Source organism: Schistocerca nitens, chromosome 2 (genome assembly GCF_023898315.1).
Source record: "Schistocerca nitens isolate TAMUIC-IGC-003100 chromosome 2, iqSchNite1.1, whole genome shotgun sequence".
In the NCBI taxonomy this organism is placed as follows: Eukaryota; Metazoa; Arthropoda; class Insecta; order Orthoptera; family Acrididae; genus Schistocerca; species Schistocerca nitens.
Window position 1 is genome coordinate 735797740 of NC_064615.1, and position 18020 is coordinate 735815759.

The 18020-nt window shown below is 38.7% G+C and overlaps 1 protein-coding gene and 1 pseudogene across 1 annotated transcript in view; both read right to left on the reverse strand.

The window, feature by feature from the left end:
- The window catches only part of LOC126236945 (esterase FE4-like), a 102137-nt gene that overhangs the window by 10436 nt on the left and 73681 nt on the right, over positions 1–18020 (reverse strand). Inside the window, exon 8 of the mRNA XM_049946639.1 lies at positions 4158–4339. Coding sequence (XP_049802596.1) covers positions 4158–4339 — 182 coding nt within the window. The remainder of the gene's footprint in view (positions 1–4157; positions 4340–18020) is intronic.
- On the reverse strand, positions 7932–8049 carry LOC126238703 (5S ribosomal RNA; annotated as a pseudogene).

Here is an 18020-nt window from a genome sequence, read left to right on the forward strand (position 1 = left end):
TTTCTCCTCCCACCATCTCTCTCTCCCACTGGCAATGTTTCCTCTGTCTTCCCCATCACTGTCTGCTACTCTCTTTCAGCACAAAAATCTGCGAATATGTTTGTATGCTGCAATTTTTGCTGAGAAAGGCAGGATGAGGATTGAGGTATCTGGTTCTTCACTTTTCTATAAAAGTATTTAAATTGAACGTATTCGAAGTTACTGTACTTTTGCATGTAAAATTTTGCATCTAATACCCCGTCTTAGGCGTAAAATCAGTTTGAACTGATGTTATCACATCGCAAGGGTGCTAGGATAATCGTAGTGGTTCTGAGCTAGCCAGACTATGTGTTTTAGCCAAAATTGGCTAAAAAGCGTCTTAACATGCGTAAAATCAACTTAAAATAAGTACCAAAAATTAAGTAAAACTGGAAAGGTTGTGGGTAGTCCAATATGGACTGTGATTATCTTATGACAGCGAAACTGGGTAGATATGCTCCGACAAGAACCCTTTTTCCTCTGGTCCCCTTCTTTTCCCTACTACAGCAGTACCTGCTGCTTATATAAAACGAATTCTATATGGCAGTAATGATTTTACAGTTCATTTACATACGACACATGTACATACTGTGAGAAATATAAGCAATCAATAACTACGCATTATATAAGCTTGTCACAAAATCGTTTGTTTTACATTTCACTGGATACTTCGCTCGTCGATCGCAATTCATCGAAAACCCCATGATTACGATTTGTATCGGGAAGGAATAAAAATGTAATTAGAAATATATAACAGAATTTGCAGTCTTTACAGTTTTACATAATTTTTGGCACTTATTTTAAGTTGTTTTTACGCATATTAAGACGCTTTTAGGCAATTTTTTATCACTGCAGTAGCACTTTAGGCATACTAGTATAAGTGTGAAGTTCCCATTACACAGTTAAGTTTTATTGGTGAAAAAATGCAGACTAGTCTGGCGAACTCAGAACCATTGCGATGATCCTAACACCCTTACGATGTGACAACTACATCAGTTCAAACTATATTTATGCCTCAAACCGGGTATTAGATGCAAAAATTTTATATGCAAAAGTACAGTAAATTCGAACCTCTGGATCTAGATACCGGATAACTATATTGAAAAAAGATTCAAGATTCACTGAGAACTTTATCTTAAGAATATATGGTAAAAATTTCGACGATTTCCTATGAAGACAAATGATAGAAGTGGCCACCCCCACAGTTGATAGTTTTCTTACCCAAAAATTATAGTTTTTCGGGGTTTCCTCTGGAGCCGCCCTTGAACAAATGGTGCTCTTATAAACCGCCTAAGCTCCAACCTAGATCACACCCAGTGTAGGAGGACCAACCGATTTGCCCAATTTGCCTTGGCTGGCTTCAAAAATGGTTCAAATGGCTCTGAGCACTATGGGACTTAACATCTATGGTCATCAGTCCCCTAGAACTTGGAACTACTTAAACCTAACTAACCTAAGGACAGCACACAACACCCAGCCATCACGAAGCAGAGAAAATCTCTGACCCCGCCGGGAATCGAACCCGGGAACCCGGGCGTGGGAAGCGAGAAGGCTACCGCACGACCACGAGATGCGGGCTGCCTTGGCTGGAGGAAGTATGTAATGTTTAAATTTTAACTCTGTCTTGTAGCTATCCGCTCTCCAATAGGTTTTGGGTGGTTACAATTAAAGTGCAGTTTATCGTAGAGGTCCATTGTGGACTGTGATTTTCTCATGGCAGCGATACTGGATACATATGCTAATGTGTTAACGGGGAACCGATTTACGACGTCAAATATTAGTTTCTAGTTTGGCCACTAAGTGCAAATCTGACGCTGTACACTGTATGACTGTATGACATCCATGCTGTCATTTGACAATCCATAAAGTGAGTGAACAGTATATCTACGGAGAAGAGAGACTGTGCGCTCCTAGTGAAACCGTTCTATGTGAACGGCAGCAATTACAGTGATGCATCGAGAGAGTATCGCTGAGTGAAAAGTCTGACCAGAGGCCTGGTGTCATGAAATGGATTAAAGAAGACGATACTGAAATTAGAAAACGTGAGTGAGCTTGGTGTGACACCTGGAAGAGGAAGGCATCCTATTCTGATGAAAGGTGTTGACGAGGTTGGTGTTGCTGTAATAGCCTACGCAGAAAATGCCCCGTGTAGCGGTAGTGCACGTAAAGTGTGACGAGAATTGTCCATCCTATGGTCCGGAAAGCTTTTGACACCGTTCCTCACAAGCGACTTCTAATCAAGCTGCGGGCCTATGGGGTATCGTTTCAGTTGTGCGACTGGATTCGTGATTTCCTGTTAGGAAGGTCGCAGTTCGTAGTAATAGGCGGCAAATCATCGAGTAAAACTGAAGTGATATCAGGTGTTCCCCAGGGAAGCGTCCTGGGACCTCGGCTGTTCCTGATCTATATAAATGACCTGGGTGACAATCTGAGCAGTTCTCTTAGGTTGTTCGCCGATGATGCTGTAATTTACCGTCTAGTAAGGTATCAGTTGCAAAGCGATTTAGAAAAGATTGCTGTATGGTGTGGCAGGTGACAGTTGACGCTAAATAACGAAAAGTGTGAGGTGATCCACATGAGTTCCAAAAGAAATCCGTCGCAATTCGATTACTCGATAAATAGTAAAATTCTCAAGGCTGTCAATTCAACTAAGTACCTGGGTGTTAAAATTACGAACAACTTCAGTTGGAAAGACCACATAGATAATATTGTGGGGAAGGCGAGCCAAAGGTTGCGTTTCATTGGCAGGACACTTAGAAGACGCAACAAGTCCACTCAAGAGACAGCTTACACTACACTCTACGTCCTCTGTTACAATATTGCTGCGCGGTGTGGGATCCTTACCAGGTGGGATTGACGGAGGATATCGAAAGGGAGCAAAAAAGGGCAGCTCGTTTTGTATTATCGCGTAATAGCGGAGAGAGTGTGGCAGATATGATACGCGAGCTGGGATGGAAATCATTAAAGCAAAGACGTTTTTCGTCGCGGCGAGATCTATTTACGAAATTTCAGTCACCAACTTTCTCTTCCGAATGCGAAAATATTTTGTTGAGCCCAACCTACATAGGTAGGAATGATCATCAAAATAAAATAAGAGAAATCAGAGCTCGAACAGAAAGGTTTAGATGTTCGTTTTTCCCGCGCGCTGTTCGGGAGTGGAATGGTAGGGAGATAGTATGGTTCAAATGGCTCTGAGCACTATGGGACTTAACATCTGTGGTCATCAGTCCCCTAGAACTTAGAACTACTTCAACCTAACTAACCTAAGGACATCACACACATCCATGCCCGAGGCAGCATTCGAACCTGCGACCGTAGCAGTCAAGCGGTTCCGGACTGAGCGCCTGAACCGCGAGACCACCGCGGCCGGCGGAGATAGTATGATTGTGGTTCGTTGAATCCTCTGCCAAGCACTTAAATGTGAATTGCAGAGTAATCATGTAGATGTGGATGTAGACGCAGAACAGCACAGAAAGTTTTGCGTCCTGTTTTACACTGGTACCCGTAAAAGATCCAGACGGTGCAGCAACTGAAACCTCTCGATTCGCAGCAGCGTAGCCAGTTCGAAGCCTGATGATTTTCAGTTTTTAACGACAGTTCATTACCAACAAGAGAAGACCACATGGCGGCAAACTGTTCCCCACCAAGCTGTTTTCAGCGTCGTTTATTAAATCTCGAACCTCTCTGCAGTGTCTCGTAGAGTGAGGACATGTGAGACTGTTGATGACCCGTTCACTGAATAGATATATGCTAATCCTCCTTGATGTTATTCAAGACAAGTAGGCACATGGTTTGACCATCTTCCACAATTTTCGTTACCAATGACACGTTTACCCTACAACACTAACCAGGCACTAATCATTGCCACGCAAACACACGCACACACACACACACACATACACTTGTACACTATTGCAAGTAAAGAAGGGAAACTTGGTCTTAGCTCTTCAGTGGATTCAAAACTCACGTGAAAATGAGATAAACAGCTCGTGTTTGAAGTAATTACACAATCATTTGGAATTCTCGTATTTTCAATTCTCACAGTTTGTGTATTCTTAGCAGTATTTTCATGTCTTAATTAACGTGTCATGTGCTACGTATTTGGCGTTTCGTGAGTTCATCCAGTGCCTCTCACTTACCAGAGCTGTGGTGTAGTTATCCTGCAACGTGATGTCACTGCCGTTGTAGTAGAACTCTTTAACGGCGTGAGCTCCATTCTGTCTCTCTTCTCTCGTCGGAAGGCGTAGATCACATCCGACAATTTCGTCAAAATTATCGTTCAGGTACCTTACTCGCCCTTCTGTGGACAACGCGCCGTTATCTGAAGCAAACATTGGTTAACGTATGAGCATTCTAGAAAACACTCCTGTGAATATTCTCTGAAGCTCTGTGAGCTGGCTCCAGCTATGAATATCACCAAGTCTGGATTAAATGACCCCCGCATTTCCAGATATTTCGAATTGCCCTCCGATAGTAATGTGCAAGCTCCTGCGTTAGACAGAATCACTACCAATTACCGTAAAGAAATAATTAAACTTACTTATTTTGTACTGAATGGCAAAAACGCTTGGGAGGGTAAGGGCACTGCTGAAGATTGGGCAGTGCATTTGTACCCGTACATTCCTGATGGCAGTAAGTACTGTAATCCCTCAATTACTATCACAGCTGCACGATCTCAGAGATGTTCTGTGACTTATTTACGAAGGGATTCAATTTTCTGTCGCAGCCGTCTCAGAGAAAGGATTGTGTCTTACGATGTTGATTCAGATAAGCTGAATTTGAATAATATGAATCTTTCCTTTATTTATTTGTATTATGTCATTTATTCCTTGTCCTCATTTAATAATTTTTAATTTTTTCAGCAAATATTCGTTGCTCGTCTTGATACGATGATGTTATTGTCGCTGCGTCAAGTGCTCACAGGACGTTCTTGAAAACGAATCTATCTTCATGACACTACATGAGAACGACGTTTGATGCTGATTTATAAGCGACATTCTGTTGCAAAGTCAATTCTGATGCACAAAACTGATTAATTATCTTCCCAAGGTCACACATCATCGTGTTAGAGATATGTCTGCAACACAAATTTCGGCGATTTTCATCATTCATCTTACCATATAATCGCCCTTTCTCTCTCCCGACTTTTATTCTTACTTCAAAAATTTTTGGCAGCTTACTAAACTGGAAGAACGATTATAAATGGCGAGACCGCGAAAGGGCTTATAACCATCTAAAGTGGTTTGTTTCTCTGTATTGCATGACCACTTCTCAATGGAGGATAGAGATTTAAAAAGGAAAATAGAGTTAAAAAAGGAGGGAAACAAATCAGATAATTCAATTTATCAAATTTAGAAATCATTTTTAGACAGTCAGCCCATCACTGTTTGAGGTAAGAGCAATCTGTAACCTGTAATATTAGCCTGTCATGCTTCGTGAAATCTGTAGTTTTGAAATTTTCGTCCACTTCATTCAATACCAATATTCTCTGCGTTAATTCACAAGATGGCTACCTAACTTGACAGCATTTTATCAGTAACAGCCTGTGCTCCATTACAATCTTATACTAGTATTCCTGAGTAGGACATTGTTATCTAGCAGATGTTTTTCAGATAACGCTCATTCCAAATTTTTGTAAAAATAATTATAATTTACATTAATGTGATTCTAAAAATAGGTAAAACATGTCTACACAGGAGGACAGTAACGTAGAGCTTAACGCTAAGCAGAACGAGTTTGCTAAGATGCAGGTCGAAAATGCACGATCTTCGGAGCCCGGTCTGGAATCACGCCCTCATACGTAAACAAATATTATGAGAGATAACATACTGTGTGAAAATAATGTTCAATTAGGTGATCTTGCACGTAGTGCAGTTTATCAGTCTGGTGAACCAGATTCTCCAATGGACGATTTTCACGTGAAACGAACATAAAAATAGGCCGTCAACCAAATAATCTCATGGTCCTATTGTTAGAAAATTTTAAAGCAATGAGGGATGACATGACCATGCAATTTGAGAACAAACCCAAAAAATTACAAAGCCTATCCAAAGATTTAAAAACCAGTCTCGTAACGAATTGACTGCTAATTTCAACATTTTTCATTACAGTATGACACTCTAGCAAATGGTGTTTCACAATTAAGAGAAGGCTAGCGTAGTCTTATGGAAGTTGTACAGAGCTTTTCTACAGATCAAAAACAAAATTTACCGTTGTGCAGTTACAAAACAAAATCGATACTCTCGTACAAGAACGAGGTGTGAAATTAAATAACAGTACAATGATCAGTGCACGCACATTGTTGATGATGTTTCGCAATGGCTTACGTACTAATATCTAGAAATTAACGACAAATTAATTTCAGAATTAGAGCGCGTCGTGCGTGAAACGGCCACAGCCGCTATTTCCGAACGAGACAACGCTGGCCAATCGGTAAAATCCAAAATAAGAACAAATAAAAGTTACTTGAAATAAAGATTTGCCAGAATGGCGAGACCAAGGAATGGCCCAGATCACGACTGCGAAACAAGAACTTTCTTCAGTCAGGGGCATAGTTCAAGGAACTGTCAATAAGTAAATGTTTATTATGCCAATCCTACTGCAGCAAATCGTACAGTATACGGCAACGATACAGATACTAATAACCTATCGACAGCTCGTATAGAGTATGAAGTAGCAACTGCATCATCACTCTCTTTTGTTTTACTTGAGGAAAGTCTGCCCGAGCATAGACAGTTCCAAGTTTTTATACCAGAGAATAATACTCCACATCCAACTGCGTTTATACGAGCATTCAAAGGCGTGTTATGACAGTCTCCTATTGAGCAGCAAGAGATCCGTTTCATCAGAGGGTACATAAAAGGTGATGGAGCTCCTTGGACCACGGACACAGCCGAACGTTGCCAAACTTGTTAACAGTTTGAAAGACCATTTCTATCTAAGTACTGGTCAAGAGGCCATCAAAAGAGGTTTTTGTAACAAGTTTCCAAACCAGAGCATTTCCGTACTAAACAGGGTAGACTCCGCAAATAGTTTGAGAAACGTTTAAACAAAACTCGTTACTGGGACGAGCCATTTCTCACACTGATGCATTAAGAATTCTGAAGGCGAAGTTGCCCTTCGATATTCGCGAGAAACTTCTACATGTACCGAAATAAGGTCTAGAACATTTTATATCTGTTCTAGATTTTATTGATCTTATTCACGAGGACATGAAGGTCAATAACCTTATAAATAGTGGCCACAGTGCGCTGAATTCAAGTCATCAGGCTAACCTAACGTACCGTGCAGCTCGGGGCCAACGAGATTACGGGCCCTGCAAAGAATTTGTGACGTCACACTAGTAGGCTTGTCTGACACACTTCGCAAACGCTCGGCTCGTGCAGGGTCCACGGGAAATCAATATACAAATGAAAATGTACCCACTAGAGGTGTTAATTTTGTCATGTTCTGCCGAGAACTTGCACGCAGTCAAGAATTATTAAACTCGTCTGAAATAGTTCCTCGCCATTCGCGGATGTTGGCACTCGTAAGACCTGCAGTGTTACGTGCTGTGACGTACGCGGCACAGCTTGTCTTTCTCGTGGGCCTTGCTGCTGCTCTTGTGACGTCACCTTCTACGTCATCCGACTACGACGGACGCTGCAGATATGTTCGTGCACGGAATTCGGATAATAGTAACGGAAGAAGGGTTAATAATATAACTCTCCGTCCGAACAGGCAAAGAAGCTCCAACGGTATCGGCCGGCACCGTGTCATCCTCAGACCAGGGACATCACTGGATGCGGATATGGAGGGGCATGTGGTCAGCACACCGCTCTCCCGACCGTATGTCAGTTTACGAGACCAGAGCCGCTACTTCTCAATCAAGTAGTTCCTCAGTTTGCCTCACAAGGACTGAGTGCACCCCGCTTGCCAAACGGCGCTCGGCAGACCGGATGGTCACCCATCCAAGTGCTAGCCCAGCCCAACAGCTCTTAACTTCGGTGATCTGACGGGAACCGGTGTTACCACTGCGGCAAGGCCGTTGGCGCGGACAAATGTATAGAAATAAAAATAACTGTTACTGGAATTCAAACAATGAAAGGCAGAACAGATAATGCTCACACAATACTTATCCACAAAACGGCTATAAACAGCGTGACGCGCCATCCACTAGTTAGCAAAATCAGCTTTATTCTGTAAACATTGTGGAAGTCAGCAATGAACCACCGCCAACTGCTGACACAAAAGTTTCAACAAACTAATTCTATGTATCATGCAGCAGCTTTTGCTATAGCTCTTCTAGATATTTCACTGGCGTGCGGACTTGATTATTATTTTATTAAAACTCGCGCAGCTAAAATGAGGCGTACTTGGCCATTAGGTTTATTTACTCCTAGTAATGGACTACACTATGGTGAACGTGAGGGCTCAGTTACTTTCTATTGTTGCAGTGGTCTTATATCTGCATCAACAGCCTCTAGTTTCATCCACGAAATGGAGTTCCTATTGCAGGTCTTATTGTCAAATGAGTCCAGGAAATACATAGCTTATGTTCATGCTAGCAAAAGCTATCAGTTTTGTGTTTTACTGTTTGAACTTTACGTAAGTTCGTGCGTATTTATTATGGCACTAGATACAATTCTCCTAGACAAAGCAACACTATATGTTGATGGCATCCTGATTGCAACTGCTAGAAGGGATGAAAACATAGAATTATTGGACTGAACATAACATAAATTTTCTCAGGCTGGAGTCACAGTTAACTTGCAGAAGTCAAAGAATGTTCGGGAGAAATTAAAATTTGTGGCTCATGTATCTCCAGCAGGAATAACACCTGAAGTTGGTAAGCGCCATGAAATATTTTCCAGCTCCGAACACAAACCCGCCCATTGGAATCTTTTCTTAACCTTTGTTCGTTTTTTCGTAGTTTTGCTCTCTGACAGTACTTAATAGCCCAGCACCCTTGAGTTTACTAAGAAAGAACGTCGCATGGCGCTGGTCAGGAAATTATCAACCAGATTTCGATGCAATAAAGAATGCTTTATGAAGTTCTGAAAACTTATGTCATCCTGATATTAATTTAGAATTCTACATTGCCACGGACACATCCTTTTCGTGAATCGGTGCATGTCTATTTCAAATGCCCGAAAACGACGGAAAGATGGAAGTTAACATGCAGAGTTTTGGTGGTAGAATCCTTTCAGAGTTAGAACATGGGTATTCAGCTACTGATGTGTAATACGGGTGTTTAAGAGGTTCACTTATTACGTACATTGAGGTATCATGTGACCACCACTCTCTGCCTTTTCATTAACCTGTAACCTGCTACATCCTAGGATTATGAAGTGTGTATGAGGTCCGAGCAGATGTAATTTCGATGTATTGCTCATGCGCTGCCTGCGATATGCAAGGTCTCTGACCAGAGAGCAGTGTTGACTGCAGTAAGAACTGTGTAGCTGTAGCAGTAAGTTGCTGCTAGTGAGCAGTCTTCTCTGGTCTGGTCTGGTGTATCGTGTTGGGCGGCCGGTCGTGGTGCAGCGATGTCGGAGCCTGAGTATTATTGTATAAGGTAAAAAGCAGCCTCGCGCATATATAGTATTGTTATCCCAAGTCCCATGTAAATGTTTTAAGAAATGTCCTAATTATAATCTTTTTCATATAAAGTAATTTTTAACAACCATTCATTTCAATTTAAAGAATTTCTAATTTCTCCAATCCATGATCATCCCGATTAATGCAATAGAAAAATCAGTTGCTTCCCTTTCATAAATGACAAATCTGTCGGACAGCATTGCACAGGGCTGTGGTAGAAAAATTTATTGTAAGAGCAGATATATATGCGTTATCCGGCGACTTCATTGAGGTAAGAATTTTTCTCTTTTTATTCAGAATGATCTTTCAGGGCCATGACGCAGCACTGCTGTCATCCAAAATTTACCAGGTTAAATTCACAGTGAATTATTGAAAAGTCATAAGTGAGCGACAGTCTAATTGAGAGGTTAGTTACATTGTATTATTACCAGGTTAGTGAATTTATTTTTTTGTTTGAATGTTACACATGAATGTGAACGACATAATTATAATTTTTACTGTTGAGAGGTTTAGGAATTTTTCTGTTTTGAGGTTACATTAAATGAGAAAGAATTTTGTGGGGAGGTTACACTTGGCGACACTGCCAGAATCGTATTTTCTTTGTGAATTTCTGAGAAGTAGTCATATATCTGCTCTTATTTACTTAAATGTAGTTTGCATCTGGCGCAATGGATTTACTAATTTGACACTCTTTCTTTCACAGATCATTGGCAATTTATTGCTCTTTGTTGTAATTGTGTTTGTTCCATTTTTTTACTTCGTCCTTGTTTCATTTTGTGCTTAATTGTGATTTGTGAAAAATACCGCAAAAAACTGTTAACAGTACTTCACGATGTGCAATGAGTGAAATTGCTGACTCGAATAATTTGACCGATAATACTTGCGACACTCAGTGTAATAGTGACAATCGTCTAATTACAGATAATCAGTGCATGCCGATTACTAGTATTGTTTTAAATCCTAATGATGTGCAAACGAATTCATTTATGTCCACAGTAAATTTAGCAATTGATGACGTGGCACGTTCCGTTACAATGAACGCTGCCCAGTTTAACACACCTGATTTGCAAAATTTACACAGTGAACAGATAAATGATTCTAACGAAAATGAACAATGTAGTCAAAATACGTCAAGTTTATTTGCTTCTGGTGTAATTACCAACAGTGCACATCCGATTGGCAAACCTTTACACAGTACAGAGAATAGAGCCGCTAATTTTGGCTGGGATCAAGTTATGGCAGTATTGCTACAAATTAATGAATCGTGCAAACAGCTCAATGAAAAATATGACAGGTCTATCATACAATTTAATGAAACTTTCAAACAGACGAATAAAAGACACGACAATCTTAATGAACAGAACAAACAACTTACTGAACAGATTACAGCCGTTGCCGAGCGATGTAACGAAGCTAAAGAACAATTACGTGAAGAAATTATGGTTAGTGCTAGGAATAGTAGTGAAGAAATTAGATCCGTTGCACAAGAAATATGTAGTACGCATGCAGACACCACGAAATTACTTAGAGATGAAATTAGTGCAGTCGTTAAACAATGTTCTGAAAATGCAACACAGTTACGCGACGAGTTTAAATTAATGTCAGCAGAAATTTCACACGCGCTGGATGCGTAAGTCGATAAGAAATTTGAACAACAGAACAGCCAAATTGCCAAACGTTTTAAAGTGACAGAAATGAAAAATGTTTCAGCCTCTAACACGGCACAGCATACGCCACATTCCGAACATTTCTCACACTCACACAGCCAGTATAATTTAGGTAATTTACAGAGAGTACGTGAGTTAGAATCCGAAGAGACACAGACAAGCAGATTCTCATGCAATCCTGAACCTGCTCAGACATACAGAGACGATAATTTTTATTACGAACACTTTCTATCTGTTAGGAAATTTAAAGTGCTTAATAATGACAGAACACAGATTCACGCTTTGGACTGGATACGACAATTTGCATTTGTATTTTCATCAGATTGGCCTGTAACGCAGAAACTAGAATTGGACTGGATACAACAATTTGCTTTTGAATCTTCACCGGCATTGCCTGTAATGCAGAAACTAAAATTTATTTGCAGCGCGTAATAAACCTCAGGGGATTCATTACACTTTGATGAATATGTGCCGTAGCGTGCACAGGGCCCCGAGCTGTAGTAGTGCTATTTCATCTTTAGTTTTCTGCACTGCTGCCTTCTCTTTTACTATCCTTTATATCTATCAAAACAACTCTTCAACTATCGATCTATCTAGGATTAAGGATGAATAAGGAAAACCTGATACGACAAGTTTTACCTGAAAGTGACAGTTATTATACACTCCCGAAATGACAACTACCGCCATAATTTTAATAATAGATAAAATTATAATCATCAGTATGTACAACATTTTCAGTATCGTCAAAATTATCAGCAACAGGAACCACATTTTGGTAACAATAGAGGTTTTTCCCAACAACAGCAACAAAACCAGCCGGTTAGCATACCTAACCAACAATGTAATGTGCAAGGTCAACCAAGCTTTAATGTTTCGCCGCCTACACGTATAGCGTCGGCTCTGCCAAATAGTAACGCACAGCAACAAGGAAATCACTACGTACAGAAGACACATCATTTCACTTCCTATCGCAATGCACCGTATAGAAATGACTATCATGACAGACATAATGAGCACAATTTTCAGCGTACGTTTAATAACAGTCAGTCTTACCAGCAACAGAATCATCCGCAACAACAGATTATCATGAATGAACCAGACAGTCGGTATCATGCCGAACGTAATACATCAGGAAGAAATAACAGAACAGTACAAATAGTCGAAATGCCACAGCAACCTCCCGCAAATAACAGTACGTCAGAAAGAATTTGACTAGATACAGTACAGGTTGCATCTTCCAGCAACGCAAGCAATACTTTTGACACAGAGAATCTTGTTCACGAAAATGTTATTACTTTTGACGACATCCGAGACACTCTTTTGCAAAAAAAAAAAAAAAAAAAAATCAGCTCCATCCGAACTGCAGAAAGTACACAGCTTTTCTCTGTTTTGGTAACTGTTATCAATTTTGTAAATTACCGTTCGGTTTAACTATTTCTTCAGCAGCATTTATTCGCGGTTTGAATACTATACTTCCGACAGAATTAAAAGACAGAATCACAACGTATGTAGACGACATTCTAATTGCAGAAGCTAACTGGTCTGAACACAATTTGATTCTTGAACAAATGTTGCAAACTTTTCGTGCACAAGGACTCACAGTTAATCTCAGTAAATCGCACTTTGGCAAAACTTCTATAAAATTTCTTGGACATGTAATTTCAGCAGAAGGCATTGCGCCTGACCCGGAAAAACTTCAAGCTTTACGTGACATTACTGTTCCTACGACGAAGAAACAACTACGCAGCTTTTTGGTTTAATTAACTTTTTTCGTAAATTTATTCATTACTCTGCTTTAGACACCCCTAGATTATGTCAATTGACGGGTAAAAACACTATCTGTTCCTGGGATAGCCAAGCACAGTCTGAATTTGTCAATCTGAAACAAGCTTTGTTGAATGCACCACTTTTATCACATCCAGATCTTACTAGAAATTTTTCCATTGCCACCGACAGTTCTAACACTGCTTTAGGCGTACACATTTTTCAGGAAATTGAAGAAGATGGTTCTACAGTAATTAAAAACATCGCCTTTGCAAGTCGCATTCTGTCACCTGCTGAACGCAATTATTCTGTCACAGAACTTGAAACATTATGTGTTGTATGGGCATTTACGAGATTTCGGCATTTTCTTTATGGAAGACATACGACCGTTTACACAGATCATAGAGCTATACAGTTTTTACTTTCCGCTAAATTTACACACGACAGATTAAGCAGATGGAAACTTTATTTACAGGAATTTAATTTTACAATTGTTCACATTCCCGGTACACAAAATATTGTATCAGACGCTCTATCCCGTTCTCTCAGCAACAACCAGCAAGACATCGCAACCAACTTCTGCCAAGCAAATTCTAGCGTCATGTATATTCAGCAAGTCGCATTCGAAAATTTTATTTCGGCATCATTACGGGACATAGCACAAGAGCAGAGCAAAGACAACGTATGGAAAGAAATTAAACGCCTTTGGCAAGATAGGAATAATGTTACCATCAGAAACCATTACACTGTACGCAATAACATTCTGTTTCGCCGCTCTCACCCTGACAGCAACAATTGGTTATTATGTATTCCTGACGAGCTTGTTAACAAATTAATTTGGTATACTCATTTAAGTTACGCACATTACGGAGCCATAAAATGTTTTCTTATACTGAGACAGAATTGTTATTTTGCCAACATGGAGAAACGTATTCGACGAGTTTTAGCGTCATGTAAAATCTGCCAGAAAGCTAAGTCAGACACGACTTCACATATTCCTTCGTTACATCTCATTGTACCTGTTAAATTGAGACACATGGCCGCTGTAGACATTTTTGGTCCGATTCCCAGATCTAATAGAAGTTTTTGTTACATCTTTGTCGCTGTTGAACTCACTTCGAAATTTGTTACCTTCACTCCGTTACGCAAAGCTACTGCTAAAACTATTTCGAAATCATTTGTAAAACATTTTCTATTTCATGTAGGGTATGTATTGAAAGTAATTTCCGACAATGGACCACAGTTTCGATCTGCTATATGGACACGTATGTTACGAGCAAGAAACATTTCTCCGATCTATATATCCAGGTACCGCGCTTCTTCGAACCTTTGTGAACGACTAATGAAAGAAATTGGTAAACTATGTAGAATATACTGCCATAAAAAAATATTGATTGGAATACACACATACTGTCATTCCAGGATGTAATTAACTCGATACCAAATGAATCTACTATGCTATCTCCGACTGTTATACTGAAAAATGTTGAACCACCTAACAAAATTAAAGAATTAGTATCCTTTCCTACATCTCGTCGACTACGACACCATGAAATAATTGACATTGCGCTGAACAACATCAAACGTGCCGCAGAGCGCCGGAGAAGACAGCAAAAACAGGTTTGTACCTGCCGTGACTTTCACATTGGACAGAAGATATTAGTACGCAAAGATTATTTATCCAACAGAGGAAAGAGTAGATGCAGTAAATTTGAGCTTCTATACGCAGGTCCATATAGAATTCGCAGCATTCCTCACCCCAATGTAGTACTCGTTGAAACTTTGAGAACCAGAAAAAGCAAAGGCAATCACCATGTCTCCAATATTAAACCCTTTATTGAATGAACATACTTTATGATTTATCACACTGTAATGCCATTTCCTGATTTTTATATGACCAATTATGCAATTCTATCTATGTGACTACTTACTGATGATTATCATATTTTTTCCTGGCAAGTGCCCGGCAAGGTAAGGTTAGCAGGTCGCTTTTCTTGTCGTTACACATCAGACCGTACACATTCTTCCAGATAAACTTACATATTTTATGACCACTTATGCAATTCTATGTATGTGACTACTTACTGATGATTATCATATTTTTTCTTGGCAAGTGCCCGGCAATGTAAGGTTAGCAGGTCGCTTTTCTTGTCGTTATATATCAGACCGTGCACATTTTTCGTTTTTCGTATATGTATCATTGTTTTCCTGTTTTGTTTGTATGCACCACGAAATCTTTAAGATATAACAAACACCAGTTGACTTTGACATTTTTTCTTATGATATCTCAATATCTTGACTATTCTACACTTTGGGCTACTGCATTATGAGACTGTGTGTACATTTTTGCACCTGAACACTCTTTATGTTTTTGACATAATACGTTTTCTGTCATGCTATGCTGTATGCTTCATTATATCACTAGAAACAAGTTTTTATTTAATGAGTATATGATTTAAATGCAAGATATTAATCCTTATTCATCATTTTCAGAAAGCAATAACATGTAAAAGAAATAACTTAAACAAACCATAGTGGATTACTATGAAATGGGAATTTCACCTTCGAAATGAAAGAAAGAATATGCAATACCTCGTCATGAAGAGTAAATGGATCAGAATTAACAAGCATTAACAAGAATATACTATACACTTCGTATGATAGCAGTCTTAACTAATTTTTTTTCTTTCAGAATACGAGGTGATTGATGCAGGCTGTCAGACAGAACTACACATCTTAGTTTTAGTGATGAAATATGCTAGAAATAAGAAACTCTATACTATGAATAGTTGTATGAAGTAAATGGTAATATGAATAATGAATAATGAAGTTTCTTTTTAGCAGATGATAATGAATGATGATGAATAGTTATATGAAGAATATGCTAATATGAATAATGAAGTTTTTCTTTGCAACTGATGATAGTGATGAAGTTATGGTAATATGAATAATGAAGTTTTTCTTTGCATATGAGGATAAGATGAAGTTTATATATTTACTGTTAGTTAAGAAATGTTATGTAGTTATTTAAGTATTTGTTGCAGTTCGTTTTGACAGTATGTCTTATGTCGCATGGTATAATGACTGAATGTTTTGGAAAGGACAGCTAGAGTACATACATATGGAGTACACGTTTCATTACCTGTTTATTCGAAGTTCACTACTTTTCAGCATAATATGCGTTTCTTCTTTCAGCTCAATAATCCATTTTGTATTTTTTTTCCAGGAGAAGCTGTTCATGAAATTAATGTGCTATAAGCAGTTAGTCATTAAACCTGTTCTTGTACTTGCGTTTTTTACCCATTTGTGTGTGTCATTCATGAATGTGGTCACATATATCTACTTGTTTCATAACCTTGCTACAGCTGACTCATGATGAATGACGTTATTAATCGTTATTTGCAGCAATAAGTCAAAAGCAAATATTTTCATGCCCCAGCAATTAATTATCGATCCCAACGCAATGCATTGCTAGCACAAAAAAATGTATTACCAGTCCCAAATAATGCCACTAGTTTAAGACGTATTTCTAGTTCTAAATATAATGCAACTTTCTCAGATGAATCCATTATATCTATGTATTATTGGACCACAGACCTTGAGTAATAGTTACAGTGTGTTACATTTTAAATATGTCCTATGTCACTTGAATGATGAGTTCTGAGTAATACTGAATGATGTTTTCTAACCACAGACCTTGAGTAATAGTTACATAGTGTTACATTTTAAATATGTCCTACGTCACTTGAATGATGAGTTTTGAGTAATACTGAATGATGTTTCGTAATAATGCATAAATGCAATGCCAATAATTTCTGTAAATAATATTTTTGTTATACTCTATAAATGCTATGCCAATAATTAACTCTCATTTTGAATGATGACTTCTGAATAATACTGAATAATGTTTTATAAAACTAAATGAATACTTTGTAACTGGCCAATGAGTGCCAGTGATTGCCGCAATCAGATGGGTTGTGAAAGGTGTTTTGTAATATTCAATGCTTTCTGTATGTTTAGTAACTGGCCAATGAGTGCCAATGATTACTATAATTAGATGAATTATGTAAGTGCTATGCCATTAATTAAGTCTTGTTTTGAATGATGACTTCTGAACAATGCATAAAAATTGTTTGTAACTGGCCAATGAGTGCCAATGATTACTATAATTAGGTGAATTATGTAAATGCTATGCCATTAATTAACTCTTGCTTTGAATGACCACTTCTGAATAATGCATAAAAATGGTTTGTAACTGGCCAATGAGTGCCAATGATTACTATAATTAGATGAATTATGTAAACGCTATGCCATTAATTAACTTTTGCTTTGAATGATCACTTCTGAATAATGCATAAAAATGGTTTGTAACTGGCCAATGAGTGCCAATATTTACTGTAATTAGATGACTTATGATTAATGTTCTGTAATATTCCATACATAGTACAGAAATGTTTAGTAACTAGGCAATGAGTGCCAACAATTACTCATATCGGCTGATAGACTAGTGTAATTCTCAATGATGACTAGCATAAGACTTAATGTCCTTCACCTTCTGACATAATTACCAGAAATTACTGCAATATCCGTTTGTCCTGTCCATCCTCATGATCATGGAGCACTATATTTGGATTTTGCACTAATTCTACGTTGGTGAAAGAGTATGGATTCTACAAGAATGTGGTGTTGACACATCATGCTGTCCACCACCTTGAACGATGGAGATGTTATTATGGTCCCACTGTTTGGTGTACTTAATGTACTACCAAAATGATAACATTGGATATTAATACGACATTTCAGTGTCTTGGCTACACTGATTAATACTTCAGGGAAGAGAACTTCAGATTGTCTCACTTGGTGTTGTGCTTCTGTAGAAAGATATGGACTTTCAGTGCAGCTACGTGCAACCTACTTTGCTACAACCATGATGCAATCCTTCCCTTTCCTTTCCTAGTTCTTGTAAAATGGTAAAAATATATACAGTGCGTGTGC